General features: G+C 40.0%; 1 protein-coding gene across 1 annotated transcript in view; it reads right to left on the bottom strand.

Moving 5' to 3' along the window:
* The window catches only part of clcn2c (chloride channel 2c), a 148307-nt gene that overhangs the window by 30323 nt on the left and 100809 nt on the right, over positions 1 to 17175 (bottom strand). The window contains exons 13-15 of the mRNA XM_061073190.1: positions 11380 to 11449; positions 10775 to 10885; positions 6813 to 7026 (exon numbers count right to left, since the gene is read on the bottom strand). Of these exons, the coding sequence (XP_060929173.1) occupies positions 6813 to 7026; positions 10775 to 10885; positions 11380 to 11449 (395 nt within the window). The remainder of the gene's footprint in view (positions 1 to 6812; positions 7027 to 10774; positions 10886 to 11379; positions 11450 to 17175) is intronic.

Raw genomic sequence — 17175 nt, 5'->3', positions numbered from 1 at the left:
ACTCTGGGAGGTGGTACCAGGAGAAAACCTTGCGCACAAATGGAGAACAAACTCCACACAGAAAGACCCTGACTGAACCAGGATTCTAACATTTTCACTGTGAGGGGACTGCGCTTCACACTGCACCACCATGCCGCCACTCAAAACTGTTCATTATAATTCCCTGGCACCCTTGGCAGGATTATCTAGACTTGCAGACAGTGTTGGGTTTATTTGTCTAGTTTTTGAGAACTTTTCCCATTATGCAGGTGAACTGACCATAAAGTTTGGTTTAATCGTTGGAATCACACATCTCTCAGATTTCCTGTCAATCATTTAGTGCAGAACAGAGTATGTTTGTATTGAATTTTTAGCTGCAGAGCTTTTGCAGCTGTTGTTCTGAATCTTTTCAGCCTTTTTAACTGTTATTTCTCATCTCAGCTTCCACACAGTTATGCTGTTCAATTTAAACAAACCCAAGGGTCCATGGACATCAAAAGCTATTTTCTACTGGACACGTACACACACAACATAATGTAAGTAAAACGATCATCAACCTTGAAGGAAGCTTCTGTTTCCTGTTGAACTGGCAGTCTCTTTTCATTTGCTTGTGGATCTGAGAGAATAATGTAATGCATGCCTCCGAACTGACCACAACCGTTGCTGAGACTAATTTCCCTCGGGATATCAAAGCCAGTTGATGGAATCTGATTGGTTCCTCTTAATTGAGCCTCCTCCCCTGCAAAGGCCGGGCAACACTTCTGATCAGTTTGAGCTATCCTGCTTTCATCCTCAGCTTACAGATTTGAGCCAAGATAAACAGATTTATAAGGTTTTAAATCCAGGCTTATAGATCATCCATATTATCCAGAGTAGAGATGAGAGGCCTGTGGCGGTGATATGTATGTGTGTGTGTGTGTGTGTGTGTGTGTGTGTGTGTGTGTGTGTGTGTGTGTGTGTGTGTGTGTGTGTGTGTGTGTGTGTGTGTGAGTGAGTTTGGGGGAGTGAATGGGGGGTTGTAGGGGGAAGGCATGGAAGCCAATAAAAGGATGTTTGTAATGATCCAGAGAAAATGTGATCATCTCCTGTTGCTTCGCTTCCTGTCAGACAAGCAGAGACAAAAGTGGACTGCAGACAATTCAACAAACTTTATTTGACCATTAAGAACAGCTAGAAAACAGAGAGACAGAAACAGACACAAACGACTGTGTAATCACGCGCACACACACACACAAATTGATGTTATGTAATTTTTCCTAGACTTAAAATGCCATTAGCCCAACGCTGAAAGGGGGAAGAAGGTGGAAAAGGTTTGATGTTTGCTACTGGGTTTGATAAGAGAGAATGAGAGGCTAACAGCCCATCTGTGGTAGAAATGTATGTGTGATATAGGTGTGTGTGTGTGTGTGTGTGTGTGTGTGTGTGTGTGTGTGTGTGTGTGTGTGTGTGTGTGTTTTCATATCTGCAGAAGCTACACAGAAGATAAGAAATCCAATTCTCTCCTTGTCCGTGTGGGTGTGCAAGCAAATGCACAAGCCATCATATGTGTGTGTGTCACACGTCAGGCGTTACACAAGTCTTTCTATGTGTTCGTGTGTGTGTGTATTATTGTGTGTGTGTGTGCATGTGGGTGGATGGTAGCGTGGGTGTGAGATGGATAATTTCCAGTTGGAGTGAAGAACACATTCAGCTTGGAGGGGACCACGCTTCCTACAGTGTTTCATTTCCCCCCCCTGGTCCGCTGCCTCCTCCTCCACTCTTGTATGCTGCAGTAATATGACACACGCGTGCCGGCTCACACACACACTGACACACTCATATTAGGGCTCTGTTGGAGACTGGTGAGTTAGAGTGATGTGAGAGGCAGGAAGATGTAAAAAAAAAAAAAAGCGGATGAAGGATGGAGGGAAGTAGAAGCTTTCCGCAGAGCAACTGAAGATCCTTTGTGCGCATGTGTTATTAAATATAGATGACTCGAGGAGACTGCGATCATGTAGGTGAGCATATCTGTTTACATACCAGTATGCACCACATATATACAGAAGGGGATTCCTCAATCATCTGTATGCCTCAGCAACTGCAAACATTTTGAAACGTGGGGTTTGTCGAGATTGATATTTATTAATGATCATATCATCATTTATTTGACACACGCACGCACACACACACACACACACACACACACACACACACACACACACACACACACACACACACACACACACACACACACACACACACACACACACACACACACACACACACACACACACACACACACACACACACACACTTTATGACTGTTTCCCATTATTTTCATGGCTCTGCAACTTTTAATATTCGGAAACTGTGTTTATCATCCACTATAAATTATTTCATTGTGTGTGGATGATTGATGATCATCTTCTATTGTAATGACTGCCAACAAACCCGCACACACAGACATGCCGATCACACATATAAATCATTCACTTGAATTTGTCAGACGTTTGATTATTCATATTTTTTGAAGATTAACAGACCTGCAGGGAATTACAGGAAAGTCAAAGGATAATTCTTGTTCATTATATCTTTGGTTTCAGTTTTGTTTTGTTTGTGGACCATTGCATCTATCAGAGAATTGAGCTTTGTTGTAGACAAACAGTAAACTACGTTCTTTGGAGCTAGAATAAAAGTAAGCACACCTATAATTGTCCTTACTAATCCATCATTACGCAGGACATCTGCAGCTGCATTAAGTACAGCCCACACCAGCCACATTTTTCAAATGTCTATGCTTATCTTATGTGCGGGAAAAAACTGTTAGTTATTGAACTTGATTTAGGATTTTCCTATGATGTCTTGTCTCAGTGACCAGGTTTTTGTGAGGATAACACTGACTCATGTAGCCTGAAGCTTCAATACTAAACCTTCACACATCCAGATTTTGTCTTTAGCCTCAACTCACACTGACTGCAGCCTCTTCAATTTAACTAATATATACGATCTTGTGCTACTCCCTCGGAGCCACAAAAAGACACCTGCACTGGTCCATTTTACTCAACTTGACCTAACTTTCTCAGCTCAACTCAGAACAAATCTGTTGTTACAATTATAGCTGAATAAACGCTAGCTCTAGAGCTGGCTATAGGTGAAATGCTCCATGTCCCTGTTTTGTCCCACAAAAACACAGCTAAAGAAAAGATAACACCAGTTGACCACATCTCAAACCATGTTTTCATCATGAATTGTTTTGCCTTCTGCTTTTTCCTCTCAAAGTATTTCTAATATTACAGTAAGTTGTTGCACCACAATCTCCATCTGCTTCCCCATGAGAGCACGAGAGGTGGCAATTGCTCCCAGATTGTTCCCTCTGGCGTGATAATCTTAACAATATCCTTTAGGCTGTGATGTGCCATTATCTTCAAATCTTGTAGTGAGTTTGAGATTATAGACAAGACTATGTTTAAAGTTTCTCCTAATGTGTGTGATACAAACCACATCCAAAAGTTGTTGACAACTTCAGCTTTAGTGAAGTTAAGTGTGTCTCAACACACTAATTAAATCATGTGGAACATAACAGCAGACTGTTCTCTGTTCCTACATTTTGTATCATGATTAACAATTAGAATAATTTACACCCTTTATTTCCTCTTCAACCATAAGACAAGCCAACCTAAGCATTTGTTTAAATCAGTGGTTCTATAACTTTTGCACTTAACTGAGGCAAACCAGACAATGGAGCACCACTTTACAAGTTTTTAGTTTTTTGATGTGTTATTACAGGAAGTGTATGAAATTCGGGACCGAAATAGTCATACATTCTCTCTGTGTGTCAGTTATGGATGAAACTATTGTGAAACTAAATTATTCCCCTTTTCATGGGGTCTCATGAGCCCACTTTACAAACCCGTAGTTTAAAATGTACAATCAGCTTTGTCACTGCTTTTGTAGTTGTCAATTGTTGTTGTCATTAGCAACTGTGTTACTCTTTCACTACCAATTACCTAAAATATTAAAATGTTATTTTAAAAACAAGACAAATCATTTTTCCCTGAGAACTTATGTGGGCAGTTCCTGTATATATAGTGTGTTTGCTAGATTTAATAATCAGCAAAGAGAACATAAACTTTATAACAGCAAATTATAGATACTGCTCAAAACACACACATTTCCGCTCGCTTCAGGTATTTCAAGTTATGGCCTATATGAATTGACCCACACACACACACACACACACACACACACACACACACACACACACACACACACACACACACACACACACACACACACACACACACACACACACACACACACACACACACACACACACACACACACACACACACACACACACACACACACACACACACACACACAAACACACACACAAACACACACACACACACACGTACGTCTAGGATGTGACGGAGATGATATAAGGTTGCAGCTGACATAAGAGAAGAAAGCCACAGACACAGTGAGAGAAGTCTGGTTAATGGAGGGTTGAATAACGTGGGTCAACTGAGGTGCTGATGCAGAAAGTAAATGACTCAAGTAGCCGACAGAGACCAAACACTTCAGGGGCTGGCCAAAGAAAATTATGAACAGATGGAGGAAGAAATACAAATTTTCCTCATTACTCCCAATTTGTAAATGATGCATAGGAACTATTATCTCCAGATAATGATTTAGCCAACATCCATAACAATAATTGCTTCCAAACAATTAAACAAAAAGTGCTTCTGTGTGGTCTCAGAGAGCTCGGAGGACACTGAGCAGCTGATAATCCCGTTCACTCTATTGTAGTTGCTATAAATTAATGATGGGAGATGGCATTTAAATGCCATGTAACAATGAACCATTGAGCCAGGCACCTCCACCAATGTTTGTCCTTTTGTAAAGCATTTCCACTCTCCTCATGTACCCTGAAGTTAAGAATGTGTGCTACTTGGAGGTTTAACACCTCAATTAAAAGGAATATCTAAAACCAGTAAGACTCACTATGTACTATGCTGCAGCTAATAAAACCTTAGATTAAGACTGGAAACGCATACACCAGATCTAAGCCATTATGAGACTAATTAAACTGAACACAGTGAAAGAACCGTGGGCCTACAACAATGCCTTCGTAGTACATATGCTATACGGATTGTTAAACTGTGCATCCATACTTATAGTATTATGCATTGTACGCATTTTAACCAAGCTAAACTAAGCACTGTAATGTTGGTGCAACAGTCTGCTTCTTCACAGTGGCCAGAGGATGAATAATAAATAACCTGACTTTTCATTTTAACGCAAACTATTGGTTCAAATGTGTGATTCCAACTCAAGCTCATCCATTATCTACACTACTTCATCCATTATCTACACGACTTAACTCCATCATTTGAGGGCCGCGGGGGGCCTGGAGCCGATCACAGCTGACATTGGGCTAGAGGTGGGGCACACCCAAGTGCAGTCTGCTTCTTCACAGTGGCCAGAGGATGAATAATAAATAACCTGACTTTTCATTTTAACGCAAACTATTGGTTCAAATGTGTGATTCCAACTCAAGCTCATCCATTATCTACACTACTTCATCCATTATCTACACGACTTAACTCCATCATTTGAGGGCCGCGGGGGGCCTGGAGCCGATCACAGCTGACATTGGGCTAGAGGTGGGGCACACCCAAGTGCAGGTGGTGAGTGGATCATAAGGCCAACACACAAAGAACCACATTCCTGCTCCATTGATGCTGACATTTACACCTATGGGCTCCAATCCCTGCATGTATTGTTGGACTGTGACTGGAAGACGCAGTCCAGCAGAACCATGCTCAGTTGACCGGTCAGCATTTTGTATCTTTTGTATTTAATGTGCACAAAATACACGAATAAGTGCATTTATGCAAAATGTAACTTTTCGAATGACTTGCACAAATATACGAAGTCTCTTGAAACGAACAGAGGAGAACTGCAGGTGAGTCGTTTCAAGGAAAGGAATCAGCTCTTAGTGCACGAAGCTGCATTTCACCAGTTTAATTGCATCTACTGACATTTGTGCATTTAGAGGTTGGGTGTAGTTATTGTGTTGCTGTGATTTACTGTAAAACTGTGCCCTTTGCCAGTACAGTATAGTCAGCCTATTGGAGAAAGCTTATATTTATGGTAGTGCATTGACCTTCCTATTTAATCAATAAACATATAACCTCAAGGAATGTCATTAAAATAATGTCAAGTCCCTTGAAAATGTACTTTAGGTTGAAACCAATTTTTTTCACATGTCATACATATGTTTTTTTTACTTGTTAATGGCATGGTTTTGTGTTATCTGCACGTCCTACATTAGTTGCATCATGCTTAATAGTCAAACTTTGCAATACTAATATTGACAGTGATTTTTTTTGCTGTATACTTCATGTAAGTAAGCTATTGAGGCGTTTAAATACTACACGGTAATAATAATAATAATAATAATAATAATAAAAACAATTATAATTACAGATTCAATAGGGCCTCTCACCATTCGGTGCTCGGGCCCTAATAATAATACTTAGAATAATACTACCAATAATAACTGGTTTGTTAATCATTCATATCATATCTTTAGTATCCTATTATTTGAATTATAACAACCAGTCTAACAGTCTCTCTCCTATAACTCTTCCCTTCTTCTCTCTCTCTATCTCTCTCTCTCGCCTCTTTCCGCCCACCCGCTCCTCTCATGGATTTTGTAAGGTCTTGAACTAACGATGTAAAGTGCCTTTAGATAATGTATGTTGGGATTTGGTGCGATTCAGATATCATTGAATTGAACGATAACAACGGTGTGCTTGTGTTTCCAAAGCATGTACAGTACGTACTCGTGGTGTCCCCAGCCCAGCTCTGGAAGGTAAGGCAGCTTCTTGATCCTGATGATGGAGTCATAGAGGGAAGGCTGCAGGGATTGGGCCACAGCGTTGGCCAAGATCACCGCTATCATCACCGGCAGGATATGGGAGATCTGGCCAGTCAGCTCGAACACGATGACCGCTGTGGATACCGTGTGGGTGACTGCTCCTGACAAGGCTGCCGCACCTTTGGGTGGAGGGGAAGAGGGACAGTGTTTGTGAGAGAAATAACAGAGAGGGACAGCAGAAGAGCAATTGTTCAGATCAGTGGTTTTCGATGTGGGACCTGGGGCCATCTAAAGAGGCCTTTGAGGAGGCTCCAAGGGCATCATCCATTAAAATCATAGACAGTTGAAAATTAACACCATTTCTAGTGCAATGAATTATATTTTTACTACATAGCACACACTGGCTAAACTATGTTCCCTAGTGATACGTGACTTAATAACTTTTTTCCTAGATATGTACCACATACAGTGAAATAATAACTGGCAGGCTAATAATCAATATTTGTAGAATATACACTCCCGAACTAACAAACCAAATTCTCATTCTCCTCCACACAAACTTATCTAGGATACCTACAGTATATGGCTAAAACTGACTTATTAAGCTAATTCAATACAAAAGGGAATCTTAATACCCCCCCCCCCCCCCCACAATAAAGTGTTGTGAAAAGAGCAATATAAAAGCAGCCAGAGAAGCATGGGGCGAAGTGAGCCTTCACTGCTCAGAAGAGAAAATGGATGAGCCCAATTCAATGAATGAGATGAAAAAAGAGTAAGGAATGGCAGCATTCAAATAAAGTGAAAAGAGAGTGGAGAGAAGCAGATGGTCGGTGTGCGAGTCGACAAAGGCAGGTTTCATTGTTCTTTCTCGTAACTTAATTAAGCCTGTGTGCGTCTGCCTTCCCTCCTCTGATAAATGCTGCTGCTCCCTCTGCCCGTCCTAACATTTAGTCCTTAAAACGAGCTGTGCTGCGAGATGAAAGAGGCTCATCAGAGTGTCAGGCCTTTAAAGGACTGAGTCATCGGCTACGGTGCACCACCACAACAACAACATCAGCAGCCCAGAAAAACAGGCGTCCAGCAACAGTGGCATAATCAGCATGACTGTCAACAAGTAGCACAGAGGAGGCAAATCACAACACTGCATCTCATTAGACACACAACTTCAGGAAGGATGGAAATGATGTGGTTATGAAGGGACAGCTGGTGTTCGCAAGAAATTGAATAAATTAAGGGGTTTTCTGAACATAACGCCATGAAGTCTCTATTTTTTCATGATCATGAGGAAAAGGTACAATATCACTAGCTACTTAAAACTGTTAGACAAGACCAGAAGTTTATAGGATCTGCTTCATTGATACATTTTAACATGATAAATTGTATATGTGAGTATTAATGTGAAGAGGTCCAGTTGCATGCTGTTGCATGGCAGGCATGTGGCTTATTCTCCCCTCCTGCTTTTCTTTATATCTCTCCCTCCTGCTTTTTCTCGCAGTGTTAAGAGGCTGATCTACCTGAGCAGTGCCAGGCTTGTTTATCTATTTCCTCTGACTGAGTTGGCCCCTCACCATCCAGGGCCCTGAGGAAAAGGAGCACACCTGAAGGGAGGATATCTCTCCCTCTATCGCTCTTGTAGTCTCCCTGAGGTGTTAGTGCTATAATAACTTGTTAGGAATAAGTAAAAAATGAAATGGGGTGGGAGGTGGGATTATAGGAAAGTTTTGGGTTCCCTTTCATTTTTACATTACATAGGAAACAATCATAATAACTTACTTTCAAAATATGTATCTTTCGACAAGTGAGCCAGGTCTAGTGTTTGTTCCATTTGATTTTCAATGTTAGTAGTCAGGCCTTGTTTGTTCATTGTGTTTTGGCACAACCATCTTAACCCTCACATTTACCTTTGTTAAACTTGTATTTGTGTTGAGGCCTAGGAAAACACAAATTGCCTGTTTCACTATTGCTCGGACTCAAGTCTTTTTTTCCACATCTGCTTGCAGTGTCACTATTAGTTTGTGTTGTATGCCCTAAGGTAGACACACACTGGGGACAAAGACGTGGACAAAATTTTATTCACATTACATTTGCACAACCTGACTACATGTGCACTAGAAAAACTGATGACCACCATCAGCCAGAATAAGTGCACCTCTGTTGGATTTGGCTTAATAGTAAGAAAAGTTAAAAAAATAAATAGTGATTGTTTGATAAGCATGGGAAATGAATGATGCATGAAACCAGCATGTAGTCCAGAGATGGGTCACTGGGTCTCCTGCTCAAAAGATAAGATATGGGCTAGTCTAAAAAAAGATTGTCCAGTCTCAGTAAGGCCACAACCTTCAGACATTACAATTTATCATCCTCTGTGTTACATATATTGTTCTTTGTGCTGGACTATCATTTCATCCCGTATTTGTCAAGCGATCTATGTCTTATGATTGAATTTAAATAAGTCAATTCAAAAGAAGAGCCTTTACTCCATGAAAAGAAGCCCCAAAAAGTAACTTCTTCTATTTTTGAACAGAACTAATGACTTTTACAAAAGTTGCATTTTCAACTTCCAAACTTTCTAGCAGGGAATTAGAACTTGACAGCAGCACTTCTGCTTGTCAAAGCAGTAGTTTTCAGGGATTCTTTAGTTAAATCTAATCTGGGTGATCTTGTAAATGTAATTTGATTCGGTCTTGAGTGTTTGAGTGTGAGTATATTCTACGGTCATCTTTAATCTGGATCTATTTAGATTCTTAAACTTGAGGCTGTAAATCGAGGTTCTGGACTGTAGGATACATTTATCCTGATTAATGTTCTAAGTTAGCCTGGGTGCCAGACGAACTTAGCCCCGCCCACAACATTTGTTGTTCGGGAAGTTCGGTCTGGAGTCGCTCCGTTGGGGAGAAACTATGGCCGATCAGGAGCTGATCGGACCAATCAAATCGTCAGGGCGGGCTTTATACGATGATTGACAGATGATCTACAGTGATGTAATCAACCACGTCACAGAGCTTCAGAGAGCGCTGCCTGCAGAGCTGAGATGTGTCGATGCTGCCATCGAGTCTGTTTCAGAGACATCGACAGCGCATTCATTTTGAAAGAGGAACAGAGGAACGTGATCAAGGCATTTGTAGATTGAACAGATGTTTTTGCCGTCCTCCTACGGGATTCATAAAAAGTTTAATTTATCAGCTGGCCCCGATGCTGCAGCCACACAAGCAGTCATATACATAAAAAGAGAGTGGGGGGGGGGCGCTACGCTCCTCAGCACATATGAGACAAAAAAGACACAAGTTGGGACGCTGTTGTAGTTAATGTTGGAGCAACAAGGAAGTGTAAAACGATTAGCTGCCGTTTCTCCTCCTCGCTGGCTCCTGCAGAGCCATTACAGCGGAGCTCTGCAGCGCAGCGTGCGGATCAGCAGCTCCGTGGATTTCTGGTAGGGACGGATCTCTCTCAGAGTCCCGGTCCCGGGCCGGTCGCGGTCCCGGGCCGGTAGCGAGGCCTATGTAGGTCTATCCAATTGAGCGAAGAGGCATTTTGTTTCCTGGTTCTGTTGAAACACGCCCCATAATCACAGCCCAATGGAGCGGTCTCAGACTCATATTCTGACTAGAATAATGAGTATGACAACGTCAGGCTAGTTCTAAGTAGGAAGCACTGATTCCTCACAGAAACTCAATGGGAAGTAAAAAGAAATGTGTGAAGTTTTCATCTTGAACAGACTCAATGAAAAAAAAAAACAGCTGAAATGCTTGTGAAAGAGAATTTCCACAAAATTGCACAAAAGCCTAAATGTTTATAATGAAAGTCTGACAAAATAGTTGAAAGCAAATACAAAAAATGTCTGACTTTTAAACTTTAAAAAAAAGGAAAAGATTCAAGCACGGAATCTGTTAGATGAAAAACAAAGCAACATTTGTGTCTTTAACTGACCCACAACAGCGTAGCCTCCTGGCACTATGGGGTAGATGGTGCCATCTGTGTGAATGCCATCTGGGAACCAGGCTGCCATACTTTCTCCAACCAGACGACCAAAAGCTGCCCCTGAAATACACACGCACACACAGTGAGAGGAGTAGAATTAATAATACTACTTTAAAATGTTACTGCTCTAAAATGTTGATTGTGTTTTTTCGACAGATTAAAAAATTGTGTGTTCTTCACACAGAAACTTTACAAAGATCTGCTCAGTTCAGGAAGTGTGATTGGAGAAAATTACCAATAGTAAGGGGCAAAATGGCAGAGCTGTAATGGGATAAAGTTTTGTGAAATACACTTTGATCTAGCCATTTCCCCGTGTCCAGTGTTTGTGAAAAGCTACGCTAACCTTTCCTGGCTGTGGCTTCATTATCGTACACACATGGGAGCAGTATTGACTTTCTCATTTAACGCTCAGCAATGAAGTCAGAGTCTATTTCCAAACTATTGCTTTCATATTTAGATGAGATGGCAGGAGAAACTGTTTAATTATTGGATATAAGGTTTTTCATCGCACACACTCACAAACACAGATACAAACAGGCCAATTTGCATCTTACCAATGACAAACACTGGCATGAAGGCTCCACAGGGCACAGGGATGGTGGTGGCGAGCGCAGACATCCAGAACTAGGAAAGAAAATGAGGAAGATAAAGAAAGCGAGGACATAAAAAAGAAGGTACGGGTGGCATTTCAATTAGCTTCAAAGTACCATACTGTGTGGCCCTAGATGATAGCCAAGTTGAGTCCTGCACAGCAGTGAGGAGGCGGCCATGCGAGGCTTATTGCCGAGGTTAGATTGAGCTGTCAGTTTCACTCTTCATTTGACTAAGACCCTGAAATGAACCTTGGGTAATGAGCGGGCTCTGCCGATTGGCCACTGTGCCAGACGAGCGGAAGAGTCTGCTAATTAGGGAAAACAAACAAAAAGAGATGTGTGAGCATTAACGTCTCACATGCGCGTGCGTGCGCTTGTACTTACGTTTTAGCAGAGAGTTAAGCACATATCATTTTGGCATCATGTTTGTGTGTGCATACTTCCCTGATTAGTTGATGAAGTTGAAGTTAAACTCTTCACCGCATATGGAATATTGATCAATTCTACAGTTAATATGTAATGAATATTTACATCTTTGACCCTGTATGTGGACAAAACTGACTACCCCACTTTTCAAAGTATAATAACTACTGCTGGTTGCTTTTCTGTTCATTTGATCTTTTCATTTTCAAAGTGCACATGGATTTTTCACCCTACTCATGATGAAATATGTGGCTATGAGCATTTAGTCAAGACTGCAATTTGACCTTGTGTATCATAAATAGCAGAGGGAAACCAGAATTTTTTTTTTATCCGTCTGTATGTAGAATGCATATCTTGTGAAAAGTTAAACTTATCGGTTTAGGCATTTGTTCTTAGTGTCCCAGGAGACTGACAAGCGCTCGGTAGTCAGTGTGGGCGGGACAGATAGATAGATAGATGGATACTTTATTAATCCCGAGGGAACAGGGACAGTGTGCCTTCAGTCTGTGGAGCCCAGATTACTTTGATCATTTGATTATTTAGTTTCGCCACATGGACTTACACAGACACTTGATCTCTGTCAAGGCAAAACTATTCATAGAATCAATTCCCATTTGGGAGTTTATCAAAGCAAAATGCTTGTTTGCAGGAGGACTCACTAATGACAATGAATAATTCTGATGGAGCATTAACAAAGGACACAAGAACATATTGTTACAAACAGGCAGGTTTTACGCTGTGCAAGTTAAAATAATGAAATTAAAGCCACAGGATTTGACCTTAATAATAGTAAAAAATGAAATGATGTTAGTTCAAAAATGATCATATACAAAGCAAGTATGTAGGTGGCTACCAAGCTGAACGACAGATGGTGTTGAGGTGAATGCGACTGTTAAGGTTTTTGAAAGTCAATTTACTGCCACAACTCTTCAGTGTATAGATTTGATCACGGTGAAACATGTCAGGCTAACTGCTCCAAGCAAGCGTTACAACAGATGGACAGATAGATCATCACTGATTGGCCAGTGCAAAAACAACAAGTTATCACCTCATTTAAACACATTGTCAGTCTGACTGGATGAATCATTAAGATTATTCTAGTTTTTCTTCAATCAACAGTACAAAGATTACTTTAAGTGGTTTTACCAGATTCATTTCACCTTCAAAGTTCGGGCGCCACAAACCCTTGCACATGGAGCACCGTGTTTGTTGCAAAGGGACAACAAGTTGAAACTTGGTGATGATCGCTTTTCGCAAGCACTAAATAAGAGGTAGATATTAGAGTATTGTACAAGCCATTACGCAAACTTCATCGATGTAATAATCACATGGTTGCAAATAGACTTTTTAATTACACTCATTGCTTCATCTCTCTCCATACCTCCATCCCTCCCTTTTTCTTCTTCTCCTCCCGCTCCCTCTGCTCAGTCTATAGTTAGCTGTAATTAAGCCCGGCTGCCATGGTGAAGTAATGGATCTCCTTCTTTAACCTTACACTGCCGCCGTTTTCACACTCGGCACTGCGCTTAGACGCACACACTCAGGCGTAGGTGTTCACAAGCTCATACACACATTCACACACACACACACACACACACACACAGACTCAGTGAAGAGAATCAGAGCTGAACGCAGCCGGGTGCCAGGGAGTAACGGACACACAACCAGTTGAATACACTCACACCAAAAGCCTCGAGATAAAATGAGACAGCAGTGGGAATAATTCCTTAGACTTCTCTTGAATTGTCTTTCCCTTCCGCTCTTATTCCTTCTGTCTCCTAGACAGTGAAACGTCAGTAAGACCTAGAAAAGGTTTAAAGGATCTGGAAACTCATAATATAGGCTTAACTTTATTACAGAGGCTGTGAACTCTGAATGAGGGTGTGTGTGTGTGTATGTGTGTGTGTGTGTGAGGCTACCCCGGTGTATCTGTGGAACATCACTTCAAAAATCAATAAATCCATTATAAAATGTACCGCTACTTCATTAACTCCCCAGTTACTGAAACCAGCTGTTGACCTATAGCTTCCTGCACGGTAGTAAATCATGATCGTGTGTAATGATGGTCTAAGCAAGTTATAAAAATGTGTGTAGAAAAATGTATTGTGGGTTTCTCATATCATTTTAAACATGATTATAAAGTGTTCAGATTTAGTGTCATAACATTGTCAGACTTAGGGAAGATTAATTAAAAAGAACTTAATAATGTATTTCATTATAATTTAGATATTGATTAGTATTATTAATGTGTATAATTGTTTTCTGCTATTCGCCACAGTGCACATTTACATTTTGTAAAAATTATCAATTACAAAACATAAAAGATATTGACATTTTATATAGAAATTTTAGCCAATACCCAATCAGAGCAATGAAAAGTGTGAAGTAGCACAGAGTGACATAAAAATGTATAAAACTACAAGTGCAGCTTGTTCTTCTTTATGGAAATTACCCACTTTGTTTGATACTGTCTCCAAGGTGACAGACCTCTCTACTAAGCCTCAGACATTGTGGTTTTTAACAAAAAGGCTTCAACCGCACTCCCATTTGCGTTCCACTGTTAGTCACTGGCTCAAACCTGCCCCAGTTTAGAGAAGAGGTAGTGATTGGCCAGACCAGTTATATGACTGGTTGAGGTTCTGAATGTGAGGGGGCAAGACCCATCAGCGAGAGCAAATAAACTCCATTTGATTTCATTTTTATTTTCTTTAAACCAATCACCAGACATAACATTAAATACTTGACCCTATAACCACAGTTAGCCTCTATAGATATATAGCAACGGAAATATTGGCCATATAAATGTGCTAAACAAAATATTTTATATATTTACATTATTGATAGCGATGTACAAACACTATAGGACACATACTTGTATGAGGTGCTTGTCAGAAACTGGAACATGTTGAAGTGTTTCTGTTGCCTCTACTGTCAGGGCTCATTTTTAATGTCACTATAACCAATTAGACAGTGCAGGTTTCATCTTCAACATGTATTTAATGTATTTTGTCAGATCAAGGTGAGATAAAACACTGGTAATTATTCATAAGCGACTCATTGCAGCACAGAAAAATATGTAAAAAAAAATATTATTGTAATTTTGGCTGTTTTAAAAACTGATATCTGTATTATGGGCTCTTATATGCATATGACAGTGTACTCTGAACCAGCTGCTTGTTTACCCATAATAACACAGTCACACTCATAAACACTTGAACACAGCTGAGTGTGACAGGATGGCGGCTGCTGTTGTTTCTACTCTGTCCTCATGACACAGGTCCCTGGCAACCGCACTGATGCAATCACTGTCCGTGAAGTTACAGATGGCTCAAGGTTGCTAAGGAGATAGACTAAAGACACAAACGTGTACTTATGCTGCTTCAAGTCTTCAAGTCTTCAAGAAAGACTCAATAACACAATTCACTTTATAAACAAATTTTAAATCTGATCTTTTACTACTTCTCTGGAAATGTTAACCGCAAAATGTCCTTACAGTGTTAAACGTAAATGCTCACACTGACAACCCACTTTAAGGTTATTGTATTATAGAATATACTGTAGTCATTACAGTACATACAGTACATTATTTTTCTACACATTTAAACGTAAGAAGCATGTATATGTGTATCTGTTCATTCTGAAATTCAATACTTCTATTCTTACACTGCTATGTAGTTTAGTCTATTGAGCATCATGTTTGAGAAGTATTTCCGTTATAAAATCTGCAAAACGACTAGAGCTGCATTTCTTCATTTGAAAAAAGGAATGCAGCCTTTCCATTGTATTCTGAATTAACAGTTTTTCAGTAGTAGGAGCAGTGATGAAGAATTTGCAAAAACGGTATCAATCGAAAGCATATTTTAATAGATCTTACTAATTTTACACTGTTTGTCAAAGCTAGTAAATATGTGAGCCTATAGGGGATAATGTGCAAAAAGATGGAGAAATGAATGGCATTGGTTGACCTTATATTTGTGTGATTGCTGACTCTATATATTCTACAACTATCATTTACATAGAAAAACAACACCCAGTTTAGAATCATGATAATGCATGGTCCATATACAATAAACCACACTATATAACCAACTACAGTATTTTGAGCCCAGAGAGAAAACTGCTTGACCAAGAGTATAAATGGAAAAAAGTACAGCATCAGTCTCAGTTCATCTACCTGACAGCATCAGCATGATGTGATATAATTTAATATGTGTATATAACCTGATCCTGCTAGAACCCCCGCTATTCTCTACAAGGCCTTAAAGCTTGATTCTACAGAGCACCATTCAAAACTGCCACAGTACGATTGTGAATGAATCTTTTTCTTTTTTTTGGACAGGACACATTAGCATTTCCGGACAGATTTCATGGCCTTTATTTGCTCTACTACTATTTATATCCTCCTAGCTCTTGCTCTATTCAATTCTTTGCAGCAGCAATGACTCACTTTGCCCTGGAGGAATCATTAATTTTTCATCTAATATAATCTAATATAATCTACTAAGAGTAGATCTCACTGCACGAGCATCAAAATATATGAGGATCTGTGACTGCCAGGTGAAAGGACACGGTGATAAACCGTCAGAGGAAGCAAAAACAAGTCAATGCCTGATTGGGCTGTTGGTTTCCAAACCAACACATTTGATAAAGAAAGAAAATCAACATGGAAAAATCCTGCATTAAAATATAATTAAAATTGTCTTTATAAACCACTTTAAATTTGACAGATGCTTTAATGAGACATACAGTGTAAGTTATAGAGCTGCTTCGGGGCTGAACTATTCTAGAAGAAAACATATAAATCAGTCAAGTCATGTGACCGAGATTTAATCGGAAGACATGATTGGAAATTCGTGTGCGGAGCGAAAATATCTTTAGTAGATTTTAGGCAAGACTTGAGACCTGGTTCTGTTTGGTTCAAAACTGATTCAGTCTAAAGATTCAACCTGCGAGTATTAAAAGTTACATCTGGCATATTATTGTCTAATTTAACAGCAATAATATTGTATTTTATTGTGATTAAAACGTGGCTGTAATTTACTTTATGTGAAAACGAACACAATAGGTATTAACTCTGATAATAAAAACAACATCATAGTAAATAGAGACGATGGCCAATATGAAGCTTAATTAGAAAGTCATTTGAAGGAAGACAATTCTATAAATCATGCTGCCTCCAAATTTATTATTCACTTGGTAAGAAAACTATGCCTCCGGAATATTAGGATACTGCTGTCAGACGTTAATACTGACTGTCTGAATGACAAAGGAAGAAGCTGCTACTTCCAAAGCTGGATTTATTTTTTGCTGCTTTGGGGCGTTAGAGGGTTCCAG

The sequence above is a fragment of the Limanda limanda genome, chromosome 6 (assembly GCF_963576545.1).
Source record: "Limanda limanda chromosome 6, fLimLim1.1, whole genome shotgun sequence".
NCBI lineage: Eukaryota > Metazoa > Chordata > Actinopteri > Pleuronectiformes > Pleuronectidae > Limanda > Limanda limanda.
Note: the sequence above shows the minus strand (reverse complement) of the source record. Positions and strands in the feature narration are given on the sequence as shown.